Genomic DNA, 23,109 nt, shown 5'->3' on the forward strand with positions numbered 1-23,109 from the left:
GGTCGGCGCCGGCCCAGCCGTGCGTGCTCACGTGACGGGTCCGCGAGGCCCAGCTCGCGCAGTAGTCCGGGCGAGCGAAAATGGCGGCGGAGAGGGAGCCTCCTCCGCTGGGGGACGGGAAGCCCAGCGACTTTGAGGATCTAGAGGACGGAGAGGACCTGTTCACCAGCACTGTCTCCACCCTAGAGGTGAGATCGCGTCGCTGTGGGTGCTGCGCTACGTCGCTCGTCTCACCTTTCCCCTGCCCCGACTTCTCCCTCCCCACCCCCCGGGTTTACAAGGACCGTCTAGGGGTGACACCTGTGACGGGAGCCCCACCTCCAGTGCCTGTCAGAGGTCTGTGTCTTGGGCTGAGTGCAAGGCCTCCTCAGGAGAGCAGCCTGCGACCCGGGGGTGCCGACCTAATCCTCTTGAGGGGCCGGGACCGAACCGAGAATGGCAGCGGCCCTTTCCCAGCTCAGCTGGCGTTCCTCGGTGTCACTTGCACCTCCTACTCTTCAAGCCAGGGAAGGGCTTGCTCTGCATCCCAGTAAACCTCCACCGAGCTCTCCGGGGGCTTCAGTAGCCCGTTTGGAGAGGTGCTCGCTTTTCCTTTCCCGAGGAAGGGTGTGCCGCTGCCAGGGGAGTGCAGTGAAGTGAGCGCTGAGGGGCTGAGGGGCTGTGGGAAACGAATGGGTGCCCTTTCCCGGCAATGGCTCTTCACGGACTGAGGGTTCCTCTTGAGGGAGCTGTTTTCGATTTGGACTGTTAATTAGGTAAATGCGTTTGCCTGTTTTTGTTTGTCTTTAGTTCCTAGACTTTTAAAAGGTCATAGTGTTTATAAAATGTAAAACTGAAGGCAGGATTAGTCCAGGAAACTGCTGTTGTGTGTGTGTGTGTGTGTGTGTGTGGTTTTTTTTTTTTCTAAGTTACCTAGGGAGAAATAGAAACAGATGTCCACTCCTTTTTCCTCTTTTCTCGCTTGATCAGCGATCTCTGAAGCTGTGTGTTCCTGTTTTTGTCAAAGGAAACACCCTCTGTAAACTTAACTGTATTGGGGCCTCCTATATCCAGTTCACATTTGAATTGCTTTGCGTTTGATGAGAGCACCCACACTTCACAGCCTAATTTTAAGTGTGTGTATGTGAATTAAAATGTACGAAATTTCCCAGAGGATTGTTTACCGTGGGCTGTACTTGCTTATGAAGTACTTTTAATAAGCTTTCTTGGCTTGTTCACCTCTGCACCCAATCCATTGGAAATTACTGTAAAATGTCCATTATCTGAAATTCAGTTACCTGAAACTGGAAACCCGGAAACCGTTTTCAGCACTGATGACATTCTGCTAATTGCATGTGCAATGTCCCAGCCAAACCCCACGTCCCCTCAGGTTATAGGCTTCCTGCAGCTAGTGTTAGTTTCCTGATCATCTTTGTGTCTCTCACAAAATCTTGAACATGAGTATTTATTAGGTTGGGACAAAGTAATTGCGTTTTTTGCCATCCCTTTTAATAGCCAAAAGCCGCAATTACTTTTGCACAAGCCTAATAGTAAATGTTTGCCTGAGTTAAAACCAGCACCTCCTAAAATTAATAAAAATTACTTTGCAGAGTATATTTTTGGGGATTAGTATCCCTTTAGCTCTTTATACTTACTATACAGCTACTTTAACATGTACGTGTGTTGAAAGTGTCTGCAGGATCCTAAGACCTGTATTCCTTTTGGAGGATACAGTTTTTCTACCAGCGAGAATCAGAACAAACTTGATTGACCCTAGTGTGAACTAGAATACTGTGAAGGCTAAGCATTCTGTTGGGGATCTTTTAGAGTTGAGTAAAAAGAACTATAATCTGTATTTCCCATGTGAATGGAACTTTCTAAAAACCAGAGCGTTATAACCTTTCTTCCATAAGTCTGCAAAGCTTGTTTATGAATAATTTATCTTGGTTAACGCACGTGAAAGTTGTAAACACATTTGTTTTTGATTGTTCATCTCAGCCCCTTATTTAATATACTCATTTAGGTTACTAATTTTCAGAAGGTGGTATGGCTATGAGATTTGTAAAGTCAGATTTTTTTTTTTTCTTTTCAAATTTGGGAAGAATATATAGCAGTATTTCCTAGTATACCAAAACTGCTTTAAAGGAACGTTCTTTCAGTACTTCACTTTTCTTTTAAACAGTGCTTCTCAAACTGTGGTGTGCCGGAGTATCCACATTATTCATCTTTAAAATGCAGATGGGTGTGCCGGAGTATCCACAGTATTCATCTTTAAAATGCAGATGGCTGTGCCTCACTGGAAACAGCATGTTTCATAAAGTGTTCCAGATCCGTGTTTTGCAATCTTTATAAATAGGGATCTTGTTGAAGTGCAAATTCTGATTCTGTAGGACAGAGTAGAGCCCGATATTCGGCATTTTTAACAAGCTTTCCTGATATCAGTGCCTCTGGTCCATAGACAACAATGAGTTGCAAGGCCCTAGGTAATTCTGATATAGATCATAAGTTCTAGAACACTAGAATTTATTCCTCCTATTTGGCTGTAATTTTGTATATTAACCCATTTTTGACTATTGGCCCCTTCCCAAACTCTACTAATCACTCACTTTCTACTTCTATAAGATCAACTTTTTAAACTTTTACATAAGTTTAATCATTTGAAGAGTTGCCAGACTGGTTTCCCAAAATGGGATGAGTTGGAGGCACTTTTTAAAAGAAATTATTTTATTTTTTCAAGTTCTGGGTTACTTGTGTAGGATTTGCAGGTTTCTTAATAGGTAAATGTGTGCCATGGTGATTTGCTGCTCCTATCAACCCATCACTTAGGTATTAAGCCCAGCATGCATTAGGTCTTTTCCCTAATGCTCTCCCATCCTCCCCTGACAGGCCCCAGTTTGTGTTGTTCAGAGTTGGAGGCAGTTTAAACAGTCTGAGATTAAAGGCCTAAAGAACGAAAGTGTAAATAATAAAAGGAGAAAAGTGAACTGATGTAATAACTGATTAAAAGATAATATTCAGAAGACTTACAAAAATGCCTCCCTTCAGATGATTCTTAGGGGAGGGAATAATAAGTTTATTTCACTTGAGGATATGTTATATCAGTGAAGATAGCATTAGGCAGCTAGGGATGCTGGATGGGCTAGAGATGTAGCTTTGGGAGTCTATCTTAAATTTATTGAAAACACTAAACCGGGATCTTTGTGGAAATCTAGTCCTCCTCTAGTGGAGTGTATGAACCAACAGAAGTCAATATAATAAATACAACCATGTGAATAAATACCTGCCATACCAGGTGATATATGTGTAATTAAATATCTGCACAAGGTACAGAAACAGTATAGAAGACTAGAGTGACTTGATTGCGTGGAGATGATCTTTGAGGCCCTAAAAGTGGTTGGGAATTATGAAGAGAAAGTAGAATAAGACAAGAGACACTTTTGATAAAGAGGAACTAAGAACAAGTTTAATATCTGCTGTTCTAACACAACAGGTAGTAAAAGTGTATGTAACTTGTTTTCTTTTCTTTTCTTTTTTTTTTTTTTTTGAGACGGAGTCTTGCTGTGTCCCAGGCTGGAGTGCAGTGACACAATCTCGGCTCACTGCATCCTCTGCTTCAGCCTTCCAAGTAGCTGGGATTACAGGTGCACACCACCACACCTGGCTAAATTTTGTATTTTTAGTAGAGACGAGGTTTTACCATGTTGACCAAGCAGGTCTTGAACTCTTGACCTCGTGATGTGTCCACCTTGGCCTCCCAAAGTGCTGGGATTACAGGCCTGAGCCACCGTGCCTGGCCTTGTTTTCTTAATTCTGTTTTCTAATCCTTGGGCCTCCAACTTTAAATGTATGAATTTTTTGAAAATTTCATTATGAATTATCTATGTTTCAGAGGGAAAAATTTGTGAACAGGTATTTAAATGCATTAAGAATGGAAAATTACTAGAAAGAGATTTGTGAAGAAGCATGATTCTAGTTGACCACTTTCTCTTGAAACCATTAAATTTTAAAAGTTTTGAATGAATTATTTTTAGATCCTATAAAAATATGTTATTCTATGAAGTTGCTTGAGAGAGGGATGCTCAACTTTTCTTGAAGAGATTTTCTTAGCCTCTTTCCAGCCTCTGGCAACCACTGATCTGTTTTCTGCCTAAAATTTTGTCTTTTCTAGAATGTCATATAGGTGGAATCATACATTATGAAACTTCTAGAGTTTGACTTTCTTTAACTTAACATAAAGCATTTGAGAGTCATTAAGTTTGTTCTATGTATCAGTTGTTAATGACAGTTTGTCTGTTGATCAGCCGAAGGACATTTCAGTTGTTTCCAGTTTGGGGTATTTATGAATAAAGCAATATAAATGTGTACTTACAGGCTTTTGTGTGAGCATGAGTTTTCAGTTTTGCAGCGTACATACAAAGTAAGGTGGCTGGGTTGTGTGGTAAATATAAGCTTAACTTTAAATAAACTGCCAAACTATCTTCCAAAGTGGCTGTACCATTTTTCATTGCATCAGTAGTGACTAAGAATGACATCTTTTCCATATCCTTGTCAGCACTTGTTATTATCAGTTTTAATTTTAGGCAATGGTGAGCTTGAGGCTGGTCTTGCTAACAAGAACTGCATGTTACTTTTTTAGGAATTTTATGAACTAGTTAATAAACCTCCATTATTACAAGTTGAATACAATGAATTTAAAATTAAATATATACATATGTAAAGTTTATAAATATAAAATTTTTATTAATGTTATAAATAAGTAAAAATAATAAATATACAAAACTCCTCACTAATTCCTTTGCTACATTTCCCTATTACCTATGCTCTTGAGATTAATTATGTCTGTATGGTGGAAAGTACATGTCTTCCCAACTCTACCACAGAAATCAGCAAAAGCTAAAAATCTGGATCTTCTCCTCTGCAGATCTGATTGCTAAACCTTTGCCAACACACCACTGACTTTTAGCCATTCTAAGAGGTGTTTAGTGTTACCTCGTGCCTTTAATATATATTCTCTAATGACTAATGTTGCTGAGTATCTTTTTATGTACGTAACATCTGAATATTATCTTTTTTGGTTATATGTTCTTTTACATCTTTTGCTTATTATTTTATTTTAATTTTATTTGAGACAGAGTCTTGCTCTGTCGCCCAGGCTTGGAGTACCGTGGTGAGATCTTGGTTCACTGCAACCTCTACCTCCTGTGTTCAAGAGTTTCTACTGCCTCAGCGTCCTGAATAGCTGGGATTACAGGCCCCACACCCAGCTAATTTTTGTGTTTTTAGTAGAAACAGGGTTACACCATGTTATCCAGGTGGGTCTCGAACTCCTAACCTCAGGCAGTCCGCCCGCCTCAGCCTCCCAAAGTGCTGGGATTACAGGTGTGAGCCACCACGCCCGGCCTATTCCATACCCGGCCTATTTTATTTTATTTTATTTGAGATGGAGTCTCACTCTGTTGCCCAGGCTAGAGTGCAGTTGGTACAATCTCTGCTCACTGCAACCTCTGCCTCCCGGGTTCAAGAGATTTGCCTTCCTCAGCCTCCCTAGTAGCTGGGATTACAGGTGCCCACCACCACGCCCAGCTAATATTTGTATTTTTAGTAGAGATGGGATTTTGCCATGTTGGCCCGGCTTGTCTTGAACTCCTGACCTCAAGTGATCTACCTGCCTCAGCCTCCCAAAGTGTTGGGATTACAGGCATGAGCCACTGCACCTGACCTGTTTTGCTCGTTTAAAATACTGAATTTTGAGAATTATTTATTCTGAAGTTCTGAATTTTTTTTTTCACAGTCAGTGACTTGTGTTTTTTGTTTTTTTTGTTTTTGTTTTTTGTTTTTGTTGAGATGGAGTCTTGCTCTGTCGCTAGGTTGGAGTGCAGTGGTGTGATCTCAGCTCACTGCAACCTCCGCCTCCCCAGTTCAAGCGATTCTCCTGCCTCAACCTCCCGAGTAGCTGGGACTACAAGCACACGCTACCGTGTCCAGCTATTTTTTTTTATTTTTAGGAGAGACAAGGTTTCACCATGTTAGCCAGGATTGTCTTGATCTCTTGACCTCGTGATCCACCCATCTTGGCCTCCCAAACTGCTGGGATTACAGGCGTGAGCCACTGTGCCTGCCTGGTGACGTGTGTTTTTGTTCGATTAACAGTATCTTTGTCAGAGTGGATGTTTAACATTTTGGTAAAGGAAAGCTGTGTTTTCTTTTTTTATTGATAGTATTTTAGATGTCACATATATGAAATCCTTTGCTAACTTTAACCCACAGTCACAAAGGTTTGGCTTTTAGTTTCTTCCAAACGTTTTATAATTTTACATTGTACATTTAGGATTCATGTTAATTTTTGTATAAGATATGGGTTGACATTCTTTTTTTAATACAGATATTTAATTATTCCAGCACCATTTGTTGAAAGTCTAGCCTTTCTTTATTGGGCTGTCTTTTTCAGAAATGAACAGACCATGTATGTGTGGGTTGACCTATTTCTGTATTGTTTCCTTGATCTATTGAGAATCCTTTCCCAGTCTACACTGTCTTGATTACTTAATCTGAATCTTGAAATCAAGTTGAATGACTCCTCTGACTTTGTTATTTTAAAACTTGCCTTGGCTATTCTAGTTCTTTTGCTTTTTCTTACAATTTTAGAATCAACTTGTCGATTTCTACTGAAAAATCCTGCTGAGATTTTAATTGGGATTGTGTTGAATTAATAAATGAGTTTCAGGAGAATTAACCCATTAACAATATTGAGCCTTCAAGCTAAAAGCATAATCTCTCTATTTATTTAGTTAGATCTTACTTGATTTTCTTTCACTAACGTTTGTAGCTTTTCACTAACGTTTGTAGTTTTCTAGCACATAACAAAATATGTGCTAGATCTGTACGCTGAGTATTTCATAGTTTTTAGTGCTTTTGTTTCTTTACTTTCTGTATTTCCCCTTTGGTTGCATGTTGACCCTGTATGATAGCAACTGTTCTAAACACTTACTAGGTTTAGTATGTTTATGTAGAGTCTGATGATTTTCTATGTAGATAATCATATTGTTTGTGATTGGAGTTTTATTTCCTTCTCTCAGTCTTTATACCATTTTTTTTTCTCTTGTCCTAATGGCTGGGTAGGACCACCAGTGTAATATTGAATAAAAGTGGTGATAGTGAATATTCTTTCCTTTTTCATGATCTTAGGATATAAGATGTTATCTGTAAGGTTTTTTTTTTAATGAGCTTAATCAAATGAAAGATTCTCTTCTGTTTCTAGTTTTCTGAGAGTTTTTATCCATGAATGGATGTTAATTTTGACAAATGCTTTTTCTGCATTCATTATGATAATCATATAGTTTTCTTCTTTAGTTTATTCATAAAGGTAGATTATATTGATTTTTTTCTTTTTTTTTTAAGCCCCACCCTCAGAATGATTTTCAAACTGATTCAAAAAGGTTGAATCAGCATTGCATTCCTGGGATAAACCCCACACAATCATAATGTATTTATCCTTTTTATATATTGCTGGATGCAATTTGCTAGATTTTGTTTAGGCTTTTATGTCTATGTTCATGACAGATATTTGTGTTTTCTTTTTCATATGTCTTTGGTTTTCATATCAGAAATGCTATCTTCATTAAGTGATTGGGCAAGTGTTTCTTCTTATTCCATATTCTTGAAGAGGTTGTATGGAATTAGTCTTACATCTTCCCTAAATGTTGATAGAATTTACTAATGAAGTCGTCTGAATTGTAGTTTTGTGTGTTGGAAGCCTTTTTTTTTTCTTTTTTGAGATGGAGTCTTGCTTTGTGGCCCAGGCTGGAGTGCAGTGGCGCCATCTCGGCTCACTGCAAGCTTCGCCTCCTGGGTTCACGCCATTCTCCTGCCTCAGCCTCCTGAGTAGCTGAGACCACAGGTGCCCGCCACCACGCCCGGCTAATTTTTTGTATTTTTAGTAGAGATGGGATATCACCATGTTAGCCAGGATGGTCTCGATCTCCTGACCTCGTGATCCACCTGCCTGGGCCTCCCAAAGTGCTGGGATTACAGGCGTCAGCCACCACGCCTGTGGGAAGGGATTACAGGCGTGAGCCACCGCGCCTGGCCTGTGAGAAGGCTTTTAATGACAAATTCAATTTTTAAAATACAGGACTACTTCATGGTGAACTTTGGAAGTATGTATCTTTTAGGGAATTTATCCATTCAGTCTCAGTTGTGAAATTTATGGGCATACTGTTTTTCATAGTACTTACCCTGTTATCATGTTTGTGGAGTTTGTGGAGGGTAAAGTTTTCTTTTTATTGATGATACTGGTAATTTATATCTTCTGTCTGTTTGTCTGTGTATTTTGATTTGGTAGAGGTTTGATATCCTCTTAGGATCTTTTCAAACAATTAACTGTTGCTTTCATTGATTTTTTTCCCCCATTGTTTCTGTTGTGAATTTCATTGATTTCTGCTCTTTGTTTTCTTTCTTCTGCTTGCTTTTTGTTTAATTTGCTCTTCTAATTTTTTTTTTTTTTTTTGTAGAGACGGAGCGTCACACTATGTTGCCCAGGCTGTTCTCGAACTTCCGGCCCCAAGTGAGCCACTTATCTTGGCCTCCTAAAATGCTGGAATTATAAGTGTGAGCCACTGCATTGAGCCTGGTTTTTTAGTTTCTTATTAAAGTAGAAGTTTATATCATTGTTTTGAGACTTTTTTCCCTACTGTTGCTGTTTAGCTATGTATTTCCCTCTAAGCACAACTTTGGCTACATTCCACAAATTTTGATACTGTGTTTTTGCTTTCATTCAGTTTAAAATAATTTCTAGTTTCCCGCGTGACCTCTTATTTGACCTGTGAGTTATTTAGAAGTATATTATTTAATTCCCAAAATTTGAGGATTTTCCAGATAGCTATTACTGATTTCTGGTTTCATTTGGTGATGGTAAGAGAATGTTTTATGCCTTTCATTTTTTTAACTTGTTTAAAGTTTGCTTTATGGCCCCAGAACATGTTCTATTATGATAAATGTTCTGTCTGCACTTTTGAAAAGAATATGTAGTCTGTTTTGTTGGGTGGAGTGTCCTATAAATGTTAGGTCAAGTTGGTTGATACTTTTCTGTCTTTCCCTGTTACCTATTTACTTGTTTTATCAGTTACTGAGAGAAGCGTGTCGAAGTCTCCAAGTATAATTGTATATTTTTAATTTTTATTTCTTGTTTTAGTTCACTTAGTTTTTCCTTTATGTATTTTGAAGCTCTTTTGTTACATAGATGCTTAGGATTGTTTTGTCTTCTTGGTAAATTGACCCTTTTATCATATAATGTCCCTTTTTATTGATGATAATATTTCTTATTCTGAAGTGTACACACTCTGATGTTTAGCACAACAGCTTTCTTATAGATTGTCTGCATGACATATCTTTTTTATTGTTTTACTTTTAACTTATTTAATATGTCTTTAAAGCAGGTTTTTTTTAGGCAACATATGTGTAGTTATTTTTATATCCAGTCTAGCCATCTGTGTTTCCTAATGGGTATGTTTAGGCTGTTTATTTAATTACTGATGTGGCTAGATTAGATCTACCATTTTATTTGCTTACTGTTTTTCTCCTCAGTTTTTTTCCTTTTCTCCTATCTTGTGTATTACTTTATGTTTATTAGTATTTCATTTTATCTACTGGATATTTGTTTAATATCATTATATTTAAATATATTTTTTGGTGGTTGCCCTGCAGCTTAAAATATACATACCTGAGTTAGTATTATACTTCATGTAACATGCTAAGCTTTACAACCACATAGGTTCATTTACCTTCCCTCCTTTATGCTTGTAAGTCATTGCTGCCCACACCAATAGCATAGTTTTGCAGTTGGCGCCATCCTCAGGAAAAGTCAAGACGGAATACAGGAAAAAATGGCAAAATGGATCCTTGTAAGGATGGGCTATTTTTTACATTTTGGCTCCCTCCTTAGTCTGCCTGCTATTTTTTTACTTTTATATTGTTGCTTTTTGTATTCTATCCAGAATTTTTAGTGTCAGTCTGTGGGGGAGGGAGGCTTTAGTGGTCCTTGTTGATCTTGTTTGGAATCCAAAGTGCCACTTTTTAATTGAAGAGATACTAGCAAAAAATCTTAAAGTTTTTTATCCTGCTACTACCAGGTGATGGTGTGGGGGAATAAAGGAATATTCATTTATTAAGAATACAGATGTCTACTCAGTTGTTTATCTTGGACAACTGTAGTTCTGATCATGCAGAACCTGTGCCACAGGCAGAGAAGCCATCAGTGTTCTTTTCCACCATCACTTTCTCGTTTGGCAGTTGCTCTCCATACTCCTTTCCATCCACTAGAAAGCAGCTCTTTTCCTATTCAGTAGGAACCTGGAAGAGGCATGGAGAGGCAGAACAAAGATAAGTAGGTTTTTACAACCTTTAAAGAGTGACAGCTCTCTTGGCTGGGTGTGGTGGCTCACGCCTGTAATCCTAGCACTTTGGGAGGTCAAAGCAGGTGGATCGCTTGAGGTCAGGAGTTTGAGATCAGCCTAGCCAACATGGTGAAACCCCGTCTCTAAAAAAAATACAAAAATTAAGTAGGCATGGTGGTGTGTGCCTGTAGTTCCATCTATTTGGGAGGCTGAGGTAGGAGAATTGCTTGAACCTGAGAGGCAGAGGTTGCAGTGAGCCAAGATTGCACGACTGCACACCAGCCTGGGGGACAGAGCAAGACTGTCTCAAAAAAAAAAAGAAAGAAAAAGAGTGACAGCTCCCTGGCAGTTGAGCAGGGCACTCCAAGCTGCTGATTGTTGGACACTTGAAGGAAGTAGATTCCTCATAGTCTCTCCATAGTGATAGGACTGCTCCCCAGCAGCCTCTACTTGAGTTGCCCACTGCCCACATCATTCCCATTGTGCAGTCTGCTCTTGGGCTCTGGACTATGAGGTGAAAAGGTTGTTCTTGTTATATAAACATGTTTGTTTTTCTTTCTTTGTTTCTGGTGTCAAAACTATGAGTACCCAAGGTATTAGCAATATGAGCATTCAGTTATGATAAGAATACATTATACATTGCAAATAGTTTACGTGTATTATAGCTGTATACGGTATTATAATCTTTACTTCAATGGTCATGTCTATTTTAAAGAACTTAAGAGGAAAAATAATCTGCTTTATTTATTCAGATATTTGCCATTTTTGTTGCTTTTCCTTTATCCAAAGTTTGCTCTTGTAATTTTTCTTTTTAGCATAAAGAATTTCCTTCAGCATTTCTTTTTGAGCAGATCTGTTGGTGATGAATATTCTTAATTTGTACTTCATCTGAAAACTTTATTTTACCTTCAGTCCTGAAGGATAGTTTCTGGGTCAATAAGTCTTTCAACACTTTGAAAGTGTTCTGTAGCCTTTGTGATTTCTGATGAGAAATCCACAGTTGTTTGAATTGGTATTCACCTGTGAAAATATGTTGTTTTTCTCCAGCTGCTTATATTTTTTCCCCTATAGCTTCTGTTTTCAGCAGTTTGAATCTAACGTGTGTAGGCATAGTATTCTTTGATTTTAGCCTCATTGAGGTTTGCTGAGCTTCTTGAATCTGTACATTTATATCTTTCACCAAATTCGGGAAATTTCAGCTGCTGTTTCTTTAAATACTTCTGCAGCAATCTTTCATCCTTCCTTCTGGAACATTTTGGTATTGTCCCATAGGTCTTTGAGACTTTGTTCATTTTTTCAACTTCTTTTCTCAGGAGAAGTTATCTTTGTTATTCAGATTGGATATTTTCTATAGATTTATTTTCAATTGCACTAACTTTGCTCTGTCAATAACAATAACAACCCATTATTCTCTTCAGTAACAGCTCATTCTGTTATTGCACTTATGTGAACTTTTTGTTTTAGGTAATTTTTTTTTTCAGTTCTAATATTTTCTTTTCTTTTTTTTTGTAGCAGCTTTCTTTTTTTTGTAGCAGCTTCTGTTTCTTTGCTGATAGCTGTCATTTCATTCACTTCAGATATGTTTACCTTCATACAACATAGTTAGAAATGCTTTTAAAAGTTTTAAAAATAATACATTCAACATCTGGGTTATTTCTAGGTTGACATCTGTTGATTGTCTTTTCTCAAGATTTGGTCACATTTTTTGGACTCTTTATGACAAATAATTTTGGACTATATCTTATATATTATTTGGACTATATATATAACCTCCAAAATGTTATATTGTGTAAACTCTGCATCCTGTTATAATCCTTTGGAGACTATTGGGTTTTTTGTTTATTTTTTTGTTTTGTCAGGCAATCAACTTGCTTAGGTTCAGATTACAAATTCTGTTTTGCCTTCTGTGGGCAGTGGTTCTAATCTCAGTTCAGTTTTCAAAGCTTTTGCTTCTTCGAGTCTGTCTCATGCAGGCACCACTCAGGTCTTAGTCTGGGACTTTGACAGTGACCCAAGTATCAACTGAGTTTTCCAGTCTGTGAGAATTGCTGTGCTGTTTGGCTACACGTGTGCTGCTCAGGGTTGACCCTGAGATTTGCACATATTCAGTCTCAAAATTAGGGGATCCCCTTCTCTAGGTTTTTCTCTGGGATTTTCCCCACATTCTTCAGTTTACAAGACCACCCCCTTCCCCTGCCCCCTTCCCCCCCTACACACATACAAAAATTAGCTGGATGTGGTGGCGCATGCCTGTAATCCCAGCTACTCAGGAGGCTGAGGCAGGAGGATCGCTTGAACCTGGGAGGTGGAGGTGGAGGTTGCAGTGAGCCAAGATTGCATCATTGCACTCTAGCCTGGGCAATAGAGTGAGACTCTGTCTCAAAAAAAAAAAAAAAAAACACACAAGAATAGTCATTAGCTTATATGAAATATAAATGTCTTGAGAAGTTACATTTTCAGTTTGATGCGATAGAAATTTTAGAATAATTGGTCTTAATTCAACTAGTAGTAAATTCTCTTATAGTAAAGCAGTGCTTTGAACTTCTTGGACATGCAGCATGTTTTCAGGATCTGTTGAGTCACGTGGAATTTTGGTGTTTGGGTATATCTGCCTCCACCAGGATAAAAAACAAACATGTCAATAACAAAAACAAAATTATGGATTTTTGAAAATCAAGGGACATGATATGGTTTTGGTTCTGCTGTATATGACTGTAAAATATTAAATTTGATTTTTGTTAATTATAACTTAGTATGACAAACTAATACCTTTAAAAAGGATGACTAGAAAAGGTTTTCTGGCCAGGGGCGTTGGCACACACCTGTAATCCCAGCACTTTGGGAGGCTGAGGTGGGAGGATCACTTGAGCTCAGGAGTTCAAGCTGGGCAACATGGTGAAACCCCATCTCTACAAACAAACAAAAAACAAAAATTAACCAGGTTTGGTAACGTACACTTTTAGTCCCAGCTACCCTGGAGGCTGAGGTGGAAGGATTGTTTGAGCCTGGGAGGTCAAGGCTGCAGTGAACCAAGCTCACATCACTACACTCCAGCCTGGGCCATAGAGTGAGACCCTTTCTCAAAACTAGAAAGAAAAAAAAGGTTTTCTTTTTTAAATCTTAAGTGACTTTTTGTTAAGAAAGATGATGAGTTAAAAGTGTGTTATTAGTTCATTCTTACTCTCAGAGGAGGAAATATAAATAGCTGTTCTTGTTCTTTCCTCCATTCTTACCAAGAGAATGTTCTATTTCTGTAGTACATGGTGACAGAGTTACAACAGGTAAACATGCCAATCCTTTACCTATTATTGTTCTTTTGTAACAGTCAAGTCCATCATCTCCAGAACCAGCTAGTCTTCCTGCAGAAGATATTAGTGCAAACTCCAATGGCCCAAAACCCACAGAAGTTGGATTAGATGATGACAGAGAAGATCTTTTTGCAGGTAATTGTCATGTCTTTATTTTTTAATAATGGTCAATTGCAGTATATTTTCTATTAGAAAATATCTAAAAACTGAAATTCTGTGTAAAGTGTTAGTGGCAGCTCTTGTAGCAACTTAGAAGGATGAGGAATTTCCAATCACATCACTGTATGAAAAATGTGCACTGTCCAGAGAAGCAAAAATGTGGTTCTTTCTGGCTGTAAGCATTTGAGAATAAATTATATATTATAATTTGATTGGGGGCAGTACTTAGATGCAAAATACTAATGATTGTGACACTCATAGTTTGGGAAATAGCAATGATTGTACTTTTTTATTGCTTACAAGTTGTCACAAAGCAAAATTAAACTATGGATTTAAAAATTGTTCTATATTTATGTTTGAAAGCTGTTTTAATAAATTGCTGTACCATTTACCATCTGTTCTATTTGACCCACTTTTAGGTGAATAAATTGATGCTTAAGGGATTTGTTTTTGATACAGGGGCAGGATTTGGTGTAGTTCATCCTAACTTAAGAAAAAAAGGACCCTTTTTTAACAATTTTCTGCTTTAAAATTAAAATTAATGTTTTAATATTAAAAAGCAACATCTTCCTTAAAATTAATGACACAAAAATGAAAATGGTAAATTTTATTTTGTGTATTTAATGGCCTAATTTACCTGAACTGGCTTTCATTGAGTTAAAACTTAATATGAATGGATTCTTTTGTGGCTCATAAGCTTGGGATTTTCACACTAAACATTTTAACTCATAAAATTGGGACTTCACACTAATCTGTGAGATGTGCCTCCCTCAAACCTTGCTATAGTATTGGCACATTACCCATCTTCCATGAAAAAGGAAAAAGAAAAAAAGATAAATAATGAATAATTATGTTCTCAACTTTCATGGTGCTTCAATATTCAAACCATTCTGTGTTTTTGTACAAACATGCTTGAAGATACAATCCTCCATCACAAAAATCCATATAATTTACACCTTGATTCAATCCATGAGAAGTTGTCACTGCAGATGAATTCATATATTTTATTATGTCACAAAATTAAAAGTATGATACCACATACCATCATGTTCTCTCTTTAAAATTTTAAGCCACCTAACAACTTAGAGTTAAAATCACAGTTAACCAAAGTTGTAATATTACAGTATTTGTTATTATGTCCTTTCATGGACTTTTTTCCAGGCAGTCTTTCAAAGTTGTTTCATGGTATTTGTATCTTATGCTAAAATATGACACAAGTTCTTTCTCTACTTATCAAATACTAATCTAAAATTCTGTGTATTCCTTTAATAGTATAGGGTCATAGAAAGAGGTTTTAAATTATCCGTTTTCTTAAAGACTCCTTCACCCTATAATCTCAGATTTCTATGTAGATGAGTATGTTTAAACCTTACTATAACAACAGAACTGTGTCTGTGTGTGTTTGTGTACATGCGAGGTTTTTTTTTTTTGACAGTATGCACAGCTGATCAAAGAGTTAGCCAATTGAGGACTATACAATGATATTTGCCGACTTAGCTTGGTTAGAATAAAAATTAAAAACAATTTTTAGGTAGGTTCTCATTCTGTCACCTAAGCTAGAGTGTGTAGTGGTGCCATCATAGCTCACAGCAACTTTGAACTCCTGGGCACAAACAATTCTCCCACCCTTGCTTCTCAAGTAGCTAAGTCTACAGACATGTGCCACCGTACCTGGATAATTTATTCATGTTTTGTAGAGATAAGATCTTGCTATGTTGCCCAGGCTGGTCTTGAACTCCTGGCCTCAAACAGTCCTCCCACCTGGGCCTCCCAAATTATTGGGATTACAGGTGTGAGCCACTGAGCCCAGCCAGAAACATCTTTATAGTGTTTTATTCTACCTAGCAGTCTATACTAAATTCTGTGAATCAAATATGGTGAATATCAGTGTTTGTTTTAAAAAAAGAGAGAGATGGGAACTAAAGAACAATAAACATAGTCATCTGTCTCCTTTGTTAACCTAAAAATAGAAACCTTTTCTATGCTTTAGCTTTCATCTTAAACTCAGCTGTATTTCATAATGACATCATTAAGTGACTGAAGACCTAATCTGATCATTTTTATATGAACGAACGAATGTTACGCTTGATTCTTATTTATAATACATTTTAACAGGTGTAGCATTCCTCCTTCTATGGAGGAGTATGGTTCTAGAAAACTGTAATAGGAAGCAGCATATGTTACTGGGATGGTGAAAACTATTGTTCAGTAATGAGAAAACTATACTTGATTTGTTCCTCCTATACCAGAGGAAAGAATATAGATATTGCTGTAGTGACATTGACATAATCAGTTTATACATGTCTCAAAGCATGTCTCCAAGGAACATTTAATCTTTATAGTTAGCACCTATGAAGCATCTTCCTGAACCTTTAGGTCTGCTTTAAATTAAACCTTGTGAATTTGTAATATATTGGTTTAATTAAGCTAAAAGGTGTCATGAAGAAAATTTAAGACAGATTATATATTAGTATATTGAATCTAAATCCTACAGTTTTTGAATGAAGCAGCCTGTTAGTGTAAATAGCACAAAACTCAGTATCAGTAAAGTAAAATGTGATTAAAAAGTTTAAATGACTTCATCTATACTGATTTCTCAATAAAGTTACTATCTCTCACAATATTTTGCCTGTGAGTCTGTTGCGAAATAACAGTGTCTCTTTCAGATTCTGGGGTTTTTGTTTTCTTTGATGCTTGTTGTTTTGCTTATTGTTGTAAAGATCTCACACTTGTAGCTTTGATATACTGCTTTTTTACTTTATCATATTACTCATTGGTTTCATTTCTTTACAAAAAGAGTAATAAGTACCAGCAATCGTCACAGCCTGAAGTTGCATATAAGCTTTTATTTTGTTTTGGTAGGCTTATCTATATCCTGTTTCAACATTATAGTCCATTTTCCTTCTTCTGGTTACGGTAGTTTGAAAGATTTTTAGTTATCATTTTCGCTTTTAATATGAAAAAGTAAAGAGATCATTTATACTAAGTAAGGATCTCATCAATATGAGATAACCAGTAAGCATAGCTTGATAACATGTTGACATGTATAACCTTATTTCAGGTGGATATGCTATTACTGCTCTACCGTGAGGTATTAAGATTAAAATGGTTCACTGACTATGATTACCACCATCTTGAACCTCTAAGAACCTAAGAACCTCAGGTTGGAAACCACTGGCCTGGTCCTGTGTTTTCCTTGAGGTCCTGCCTTCCTTTCCTAGTATCAATTCTACAAACCAGCAAAGTTGTGGTTTACATTATGGCCATCAATTGTAATTTTCCCTTTCCTGGCTCTGCTTTTTGCATATGCTATTATTCCATTTTCATTGAATTCTTCCTTCATTTTTTCTCTACCCATTTCAGTCTTCTCAGATCCAGTTTGTAAACTGTTCCTGATTTTTGTCTCCTGTCTCAACTCAAATTGTAGTGTTTGTTCTGTAGCTTATGTAGCAATTACATGTCTCATAACATTCTTCATTGTTTGCCTGGCTATTATTTAAGTCTTTTATTATTATTTAACATTTCACATGCTTATGTCTTGTTTTCCCCAACTAGATTATAAACTCTCTGAGGGCAGGTATGATATTTTACATTTTTGTGTGTTTTTCCATTGCACTTAGCACAATGTTATGTAGCCTGTAGACATTCAGTTTATTGATTTGGTTTGATTTTTTAAAATTATTAGTATTAGATTTTTCAAGTGAGTGGGCATTTTAATTTAAAACCTAAACACCTATTTATTTTGTGTCATATTTGTGTATCTAATTAATATCCAGTAATCTTTAGCAATTAATTGCTTTAGATTACTAACTTTGTAGCTTTTCCTAACCAGTTTTTAATCCAAGTTAAAATAGTTGTGGGCAGACTTCCACCATAAAATTTGTGTTTATATGTATAAAATAATCATAATATTAGTGTAAATAAATATTTGAAAGGTAAGTTACCACAAGTGTAAGATGTTACAAATCCAAACACAAATGTGGAATCATCTACATCATTGCTTTTCTTTCAGCCTTATCCCTACCACTAGTATAATTAAGCTAACTTAATAGGATTCTTTCTAAAACCAACAAAGTTATAGTTGATTTTAAAGTTGTGATAAATAACTAAGAATGCATAAAATTTCTTTATTACAATTATTTTTAAATGACATTATTTTTTATTTGTGGGTAATATAAAAATATTTTTTATAATCTATTAACTGCTATGTAGAATATTGGGGGTTTGCTTGCCAGTGTTCTTAACTAACTTGTTTAATCTATGTCTAGAAGCCACAGAAGAAGTTTCTTTGGACAGCCCTGAAAGGGAACCTATCCTATCCTCGGAACCTTCTCCTGCAGTCACACCTGTCACTCCCACGACACTAATTGCTCCTAGAATTGAATCAAAGAGTATGTCTGCTCCCGTGATCTTTGATAGATCCAGGGAAGAGGTACAGGAAAATGTATTCTAAATTGATACGTAAATATATACCTTTTTTTCCCAACCCAACATCACTCTGCTGTTAGTCATTTCTAATCAAAGCCTTTCAGACATTTTGGGAAAAGAATTTTGGACTAAATAAGTTATGGGATCTGGCTTCCATCTCCCCCACTCTACCCAGTGACCTGGGCATATCATTTACCTAGTGAAGTGACGGAGTTTGTCATTTCTGATTTTATGATAATAGCGTGTGTTTCCCTGGGTTTCTCTGATGGTTAGATTATATATAAAAGTGCTTTGAAAACTGTTAATCACAATAAAGTGATATTTTGTGTAAATTTATTTGATAAAATTTGTAATAAATACTATTAATATTTAAAGGTTGCTCTTGAAAAATAAGGGAGGATGTATATCAATTAAAGGTACATTCTCATGATTTGGCAGTAATTTCTGACAAGGTGAATTTGGAAAAGAAAAATATGGAGGTTATTTTAATGGCAAAATTGTATATTTAAAAATCATTCATGGAAATAATGTCATTAAAATGACCATGATTAAATAACCACATACAAAAATATGAATAATCTCGCAAACATAATATTAAGGGAAATAAGGCATAAAAGAACACTGATGTAATTCTAATATATGAACTTTAAAAACAGCTAAAACTAAGGTGCAGTGTTAGATGTCAGGGTAGTGGTTATTTTGGTAGGTGAAGAATGGGTTGTAACTGGAGGGGAAGCATTAGAGGGCCTCCTGAGCTGTAGTGATGATGCTTATTTATGATCTAGGTTCTGGTTACAAAGATGTGTTCACTTTGTGAAGATTTATTGAACTGTACACTGAAAATTTATATACTTTTATGTAATGATTTTTTAAAGTTTTACTTTAAAAATATCTGTACAAGAAGACAACCTTGAAATATAACAATTATGGTTCAAAACACTTTTCATTTAGATACTGTTAGACTATTAATAATTGCGTTGAAAAATTTGCAAAGTTGAATAATCTCTGAACTTCGTGCTTGAGAATAGCAAAGCTTTCCTGCAGAGCTAATGTTTGAATTGCTTATTTTTAATGGCATTTACAAGGGCTTCTCTGAAGTCTCGACATAGGGTTATCATTTTTCCCACTTACTGCTTTTTCATTGAGGTTTATAATGCTTTCCTTGGCCTCCAGAAGAACATGTGTTTATTAGATAATTCGAGAAATCTTGATACTAAAGTTGCTTTTCAGTATAATCACTTCTGCTGGTATGTAAGGTTCTACTGATAAAAGTAATGAGTACCTACCTCCTTGGTATTAAGGGGTAGAGATAGAACTTTGAAAAGTGCTAGTATTAAAATTGATTAAGGAGGTAATTTTTTAGTAATCTGAATCTGAAGATTCAGTATATAGAACAAAAAATCCCACAATATTTGTACAAAAAGACTAAAACATTTTTTTCTGCATCTGAGGAATTAACACAAGATTTTGAGCTGGGCGTAGTGGTTCACACCTGTAATCCCAGCACTTTTGGAGGCTGAGGTGGGCAGATCACCTGAGGTCAGCAATTCGAAACCAGCCTGGCCAACATTGTGAAACCCTGTCTCTACTAAAAATACAAAAATCACCTGGGTGTGGTGGCAGACACCTGTAATCCCAGCTACTTGAGAGGCTGAGGCATGAGAATTGCTTGAACCCAGCAGGCAGAGGTTGCAGTGAGCTGAGATTGAGCCACTGCACTCCCACCTGGGCAACAGAGTGAGACTCTGTCTTTAAAAAAAAAAGAAAAACTTGTTACTTCTCCAGATGGTCTTTTTCGTGTGTGTGTGTGTATTTTATTTATAAAGTCAGGAAATGTGAAAGTTTTTATTGTTTTTCAAAAATGAAGTGCTGGGTGGCTGAGTTATTTGTTGTGACAGTGACTGTTACAGAAAATAGATGATAAAAATTAGTGTCATGACAATAAATTATAATTTTTAATGCCAAAAAATAAATTATACTTTCTAGATTGAAGAAGAAGCAAATGGGGATATTTTTGACATAGAAATTGGTGTATCAGATCCAGAGAAAGTTGGTGAGTGAATATTTATTATATTTTGTATTTGCTTTTTATTAGTTTGTTGGTTTTGTATTGTTTTTCTTCATACATCAGTATAGTATTAACTTAGTTTTATTTTTATGCATGTGATTTTAATAGTAGTGTTTGACTTTTTTGTAGGTGATGGCATGAATGCCTATATGGCATATAGAGTAACAACAAAGGTGAGCTTTTTGTGCTTTTAGAAAAACTATTGAGCCCTCATTATGTGTAGTATAAGGATATGGCTATGATGAAGGTAGAAGTGATCCCTGTCTTTATAAAGGTTACCACCTAATAAAGATTGCCAAGAAGTAGGTGCAATGAGTTGTGAGTGGTTTGATACGTGGTGTTCAGTGAGAGTGTGCAGAATGGGACCTAATTCAGACCTCAGGATGCCTAAGCCAAGACATAGGTGTGGGAAATGATGGAGAGGAGTGGGGGAAGAAGAAGAATGCTTGTTCCAGGTGAGGAATTTGCTTGTGCAAAAGCCAAAAGTCAAGAAAGCATTGTGCTTTCTAGAATCTCTTAGAAGTGATGCATGATTGAATTGTTTAGCAGTAAGACTTCGTGTATTATGAACAGCCACAGTTTAGCTTCATCCTAAGTATAATGGAGAGCCATTAAAGAAGTTCAGAGAAGAGTGGCACAATTAGGTTTTTGTTTTAGGAATATTTCTTTGGCCTCAGTATGAATTGGGAGGGTCAAAGTAGAGGTCAGGATTTCCAGTTATCGGGACACTGCAATGATTAAAGGATTGTATGCCTTCAAATCTTAAAAGAGAGTGTCTGTCACAGCAATTCTAGCTGTGAGCAGTAATACTTTACACTAAGAAAATGGTTCTGGAGATGAACGAAGTAAGTGTCTTCTTGAGTTACCTAGGAGGTAGAATTGACAGGACTTGGATGTAAGTGATGAGGAAGGAGAGGGATGCCGAGGCTATTGACTAGAGGGACTTTGCAGCTGTGAGAGTGATCCATGGAGAAAGGCAACACGGGCAGGAACGCAGTGAGGATGGGGATGACAGTTGTTAATTAATTGGGTAAATATTCATTAAACACCTACCAGGGTGTCAAACTTTGTTGCAAGCACTGGGGTAGAGTAGTAAACAATACAGACAAGGGCGGCATCTCATAGAACTTATGTTCCAGCAGGGGGAAATAGGGTAAGTTTGAAGTGCCAGTGAGATTTAAGTGGAGGGGTATTTGGATATATTGGACTGAAGCTTTGAAAGAAACCTGGGCCAAATGTAAAGATTTAAGAATTGTTAGCATACATAGAGTGAATAAGATCAGTTAAGACAGAATAATGCAAATACTTTTTTGTCCTATTAAGGTTCTGTAAAATCTATGGTTTAGGTTTTTTTTAGTTAGAAACCTATATACCACATTAGTTAGATACTCTGCATTCTTTTGCAAAGTAGATATATGTGTGTGTTCACAGTTATGTATAACATTAACTTGTGGAATAATTGCTTACTATTCAAAATTTGAAATACCTCTTCTTCACTTGTAGACATCTCTTTCCATGTTCAGTAAGAGTGAATTTTCAGTGAAAAGAAGATTTAGTGACTTTCTTGGTTTGCACAGCAAATTAGCAAGCAAGTATTTACATGTTGGTTATATTGTGCCACCAGCTCCAGAAAAGAGTATAGTAGGTAAGCACAAATTTTTCAAAAATTAATTTTTGTTACTGTTACTAGTTCAGTTTTAATTGTATAGATTTGTGGATTTCTTAATCATTCACTGTCAACATTTTATAATGCGTAGAGATAACTGAATTTAAATATTTCATTTATACTAATGCATGGATTGAAGAATGTATTGGTAATAGTTTTATTTTCTAACACTTGAGGATTTTTGTTTATGTAATACAATAATGTTAAATATTGGGTTGAGGCCAGGTGTGGTGGCTCACACCTGTAATCCCAGCACTTAGGGGGAGGCCAAGGTGGGAAGATCACTTGAGGTTAGGAGTTCGAGACCAGCCTGGCCAACATGGTGAAACTCCTGTCTCTAGTAAAATACAAAAATTAGCCAGGCATGGTGGCATGTGCCTGTAATTCCAGCTAATTGGTGGGCAGAGGCAGGAGAATCACTTGAACTCAGAAGGTGGAGGTTGCAGTGAGCTGAGATCACGCCTGGGCAACAGAGTGAGACTCTGTCTCAAAAAAAAATTGGGGTTGAAGTTTACCAAGTTAAAAGCAGTTGGAAACCCTAACCTTTTAGGGTCATTAGATTACCATTTTACTGAGTCACAATCAGAGAATACTTATTCTTAATATGTTAACATTTTTCTAAGGGATGGAGGTGTTAGACCCTCAGCTATACACCAGCCTTGGCTCATATAAGAGCTGTTTAAGCTCATCTTAGTTCATTTCGTACCTCAATTTAGAGTTTAAAAACACTTCTACTTTTTTTGGGGGGGGGTGGGGGATGGAGTCTCACTCTGTCATCCAGGCTGAGTGCAGTGGTGCGATCTTGGCTCACTGCAACCTGCACCTCCTGGGTTCAGGTGATTCCCCTGCCCCAGCCTCACGAGTAGCTGGGACTACAGGCACACACCACCACACCTGGCTAATGTTTTTTGTATCTTTAGTATAGATGGGGTTTCACCATATTGGCCTGGCTGATCTTGAATTCCTGACCTTGTGATCCACTTGCCTTGACCTCCCAAAGTGCTGGGATTACAGGCGTGAGCCACTGTGCCCGGCCACATTTGTACTTCTATAAGCAATAAAGACTTAGTTAAGAAACTGCAGAAAATTACAAAAGAGGAGGAAACCTCC

General features: G+C 36.9%; 1 protein-coding gene across 4 annotated transcripts in view; it reads left to right on the plus strand.

Moving 5' to 3' along the window:
* The window catches only part of SNX2 (sorting nexin 2), a 55,729-nt gene continuing 32,620 nt past the window's right edge, over positions 1–23,109 (plus strand). For 2 of the 4 annotated variants that reach the window (XM_011963706.1, XM_011963705.1), the window contains exons 1-6: positions 1–188; positions 13,696–13,813; positions 18,106–18,269; positions 20,252–20,318; positions 20,463–20,506; positions 21,837–21,978. In XM_011963706.1, coding sequence (XP_011819096.1) covers positions 81–188; positions 13,696–13,813; positions 18,106–18,269; positions 20,252–20,318; positions 20,463–20,506; positions 21,837–21,978 — 643 coding nt within the window. In that variant the 5' untranslated portion in view covers positions 1–80. Of the gene's footprint in view, positions 756–13,695; positions 13,814–13,957; positions 14,013–18,105; positions 18,270–20,251; positions 20,319–20,462; positions 20,507–21,836; positions 21,979–23,109 lie in introns of those variants that run through there. The other 2 variants (XM_011963707.1, XM_011963708.1) reach the window with 2 other exon arrangements.

This window comes from Colobus angolensis, unplaced genomic scaffold, assembly GCF_000951035.1.
Source record: "Colobus angolensis palliatus isolate OR3802 unplaced genomic scaffold, Cang.pa_1.0 Scaffold62, whole genome shotgun sequence".
NCBI classification, from domain to species: domain Eukaryota; kingdom Metazoa; phylum Chordata; class Mammalia; order Primates; family Cercopithecidae; genus Colobus; species Colobus angolensis.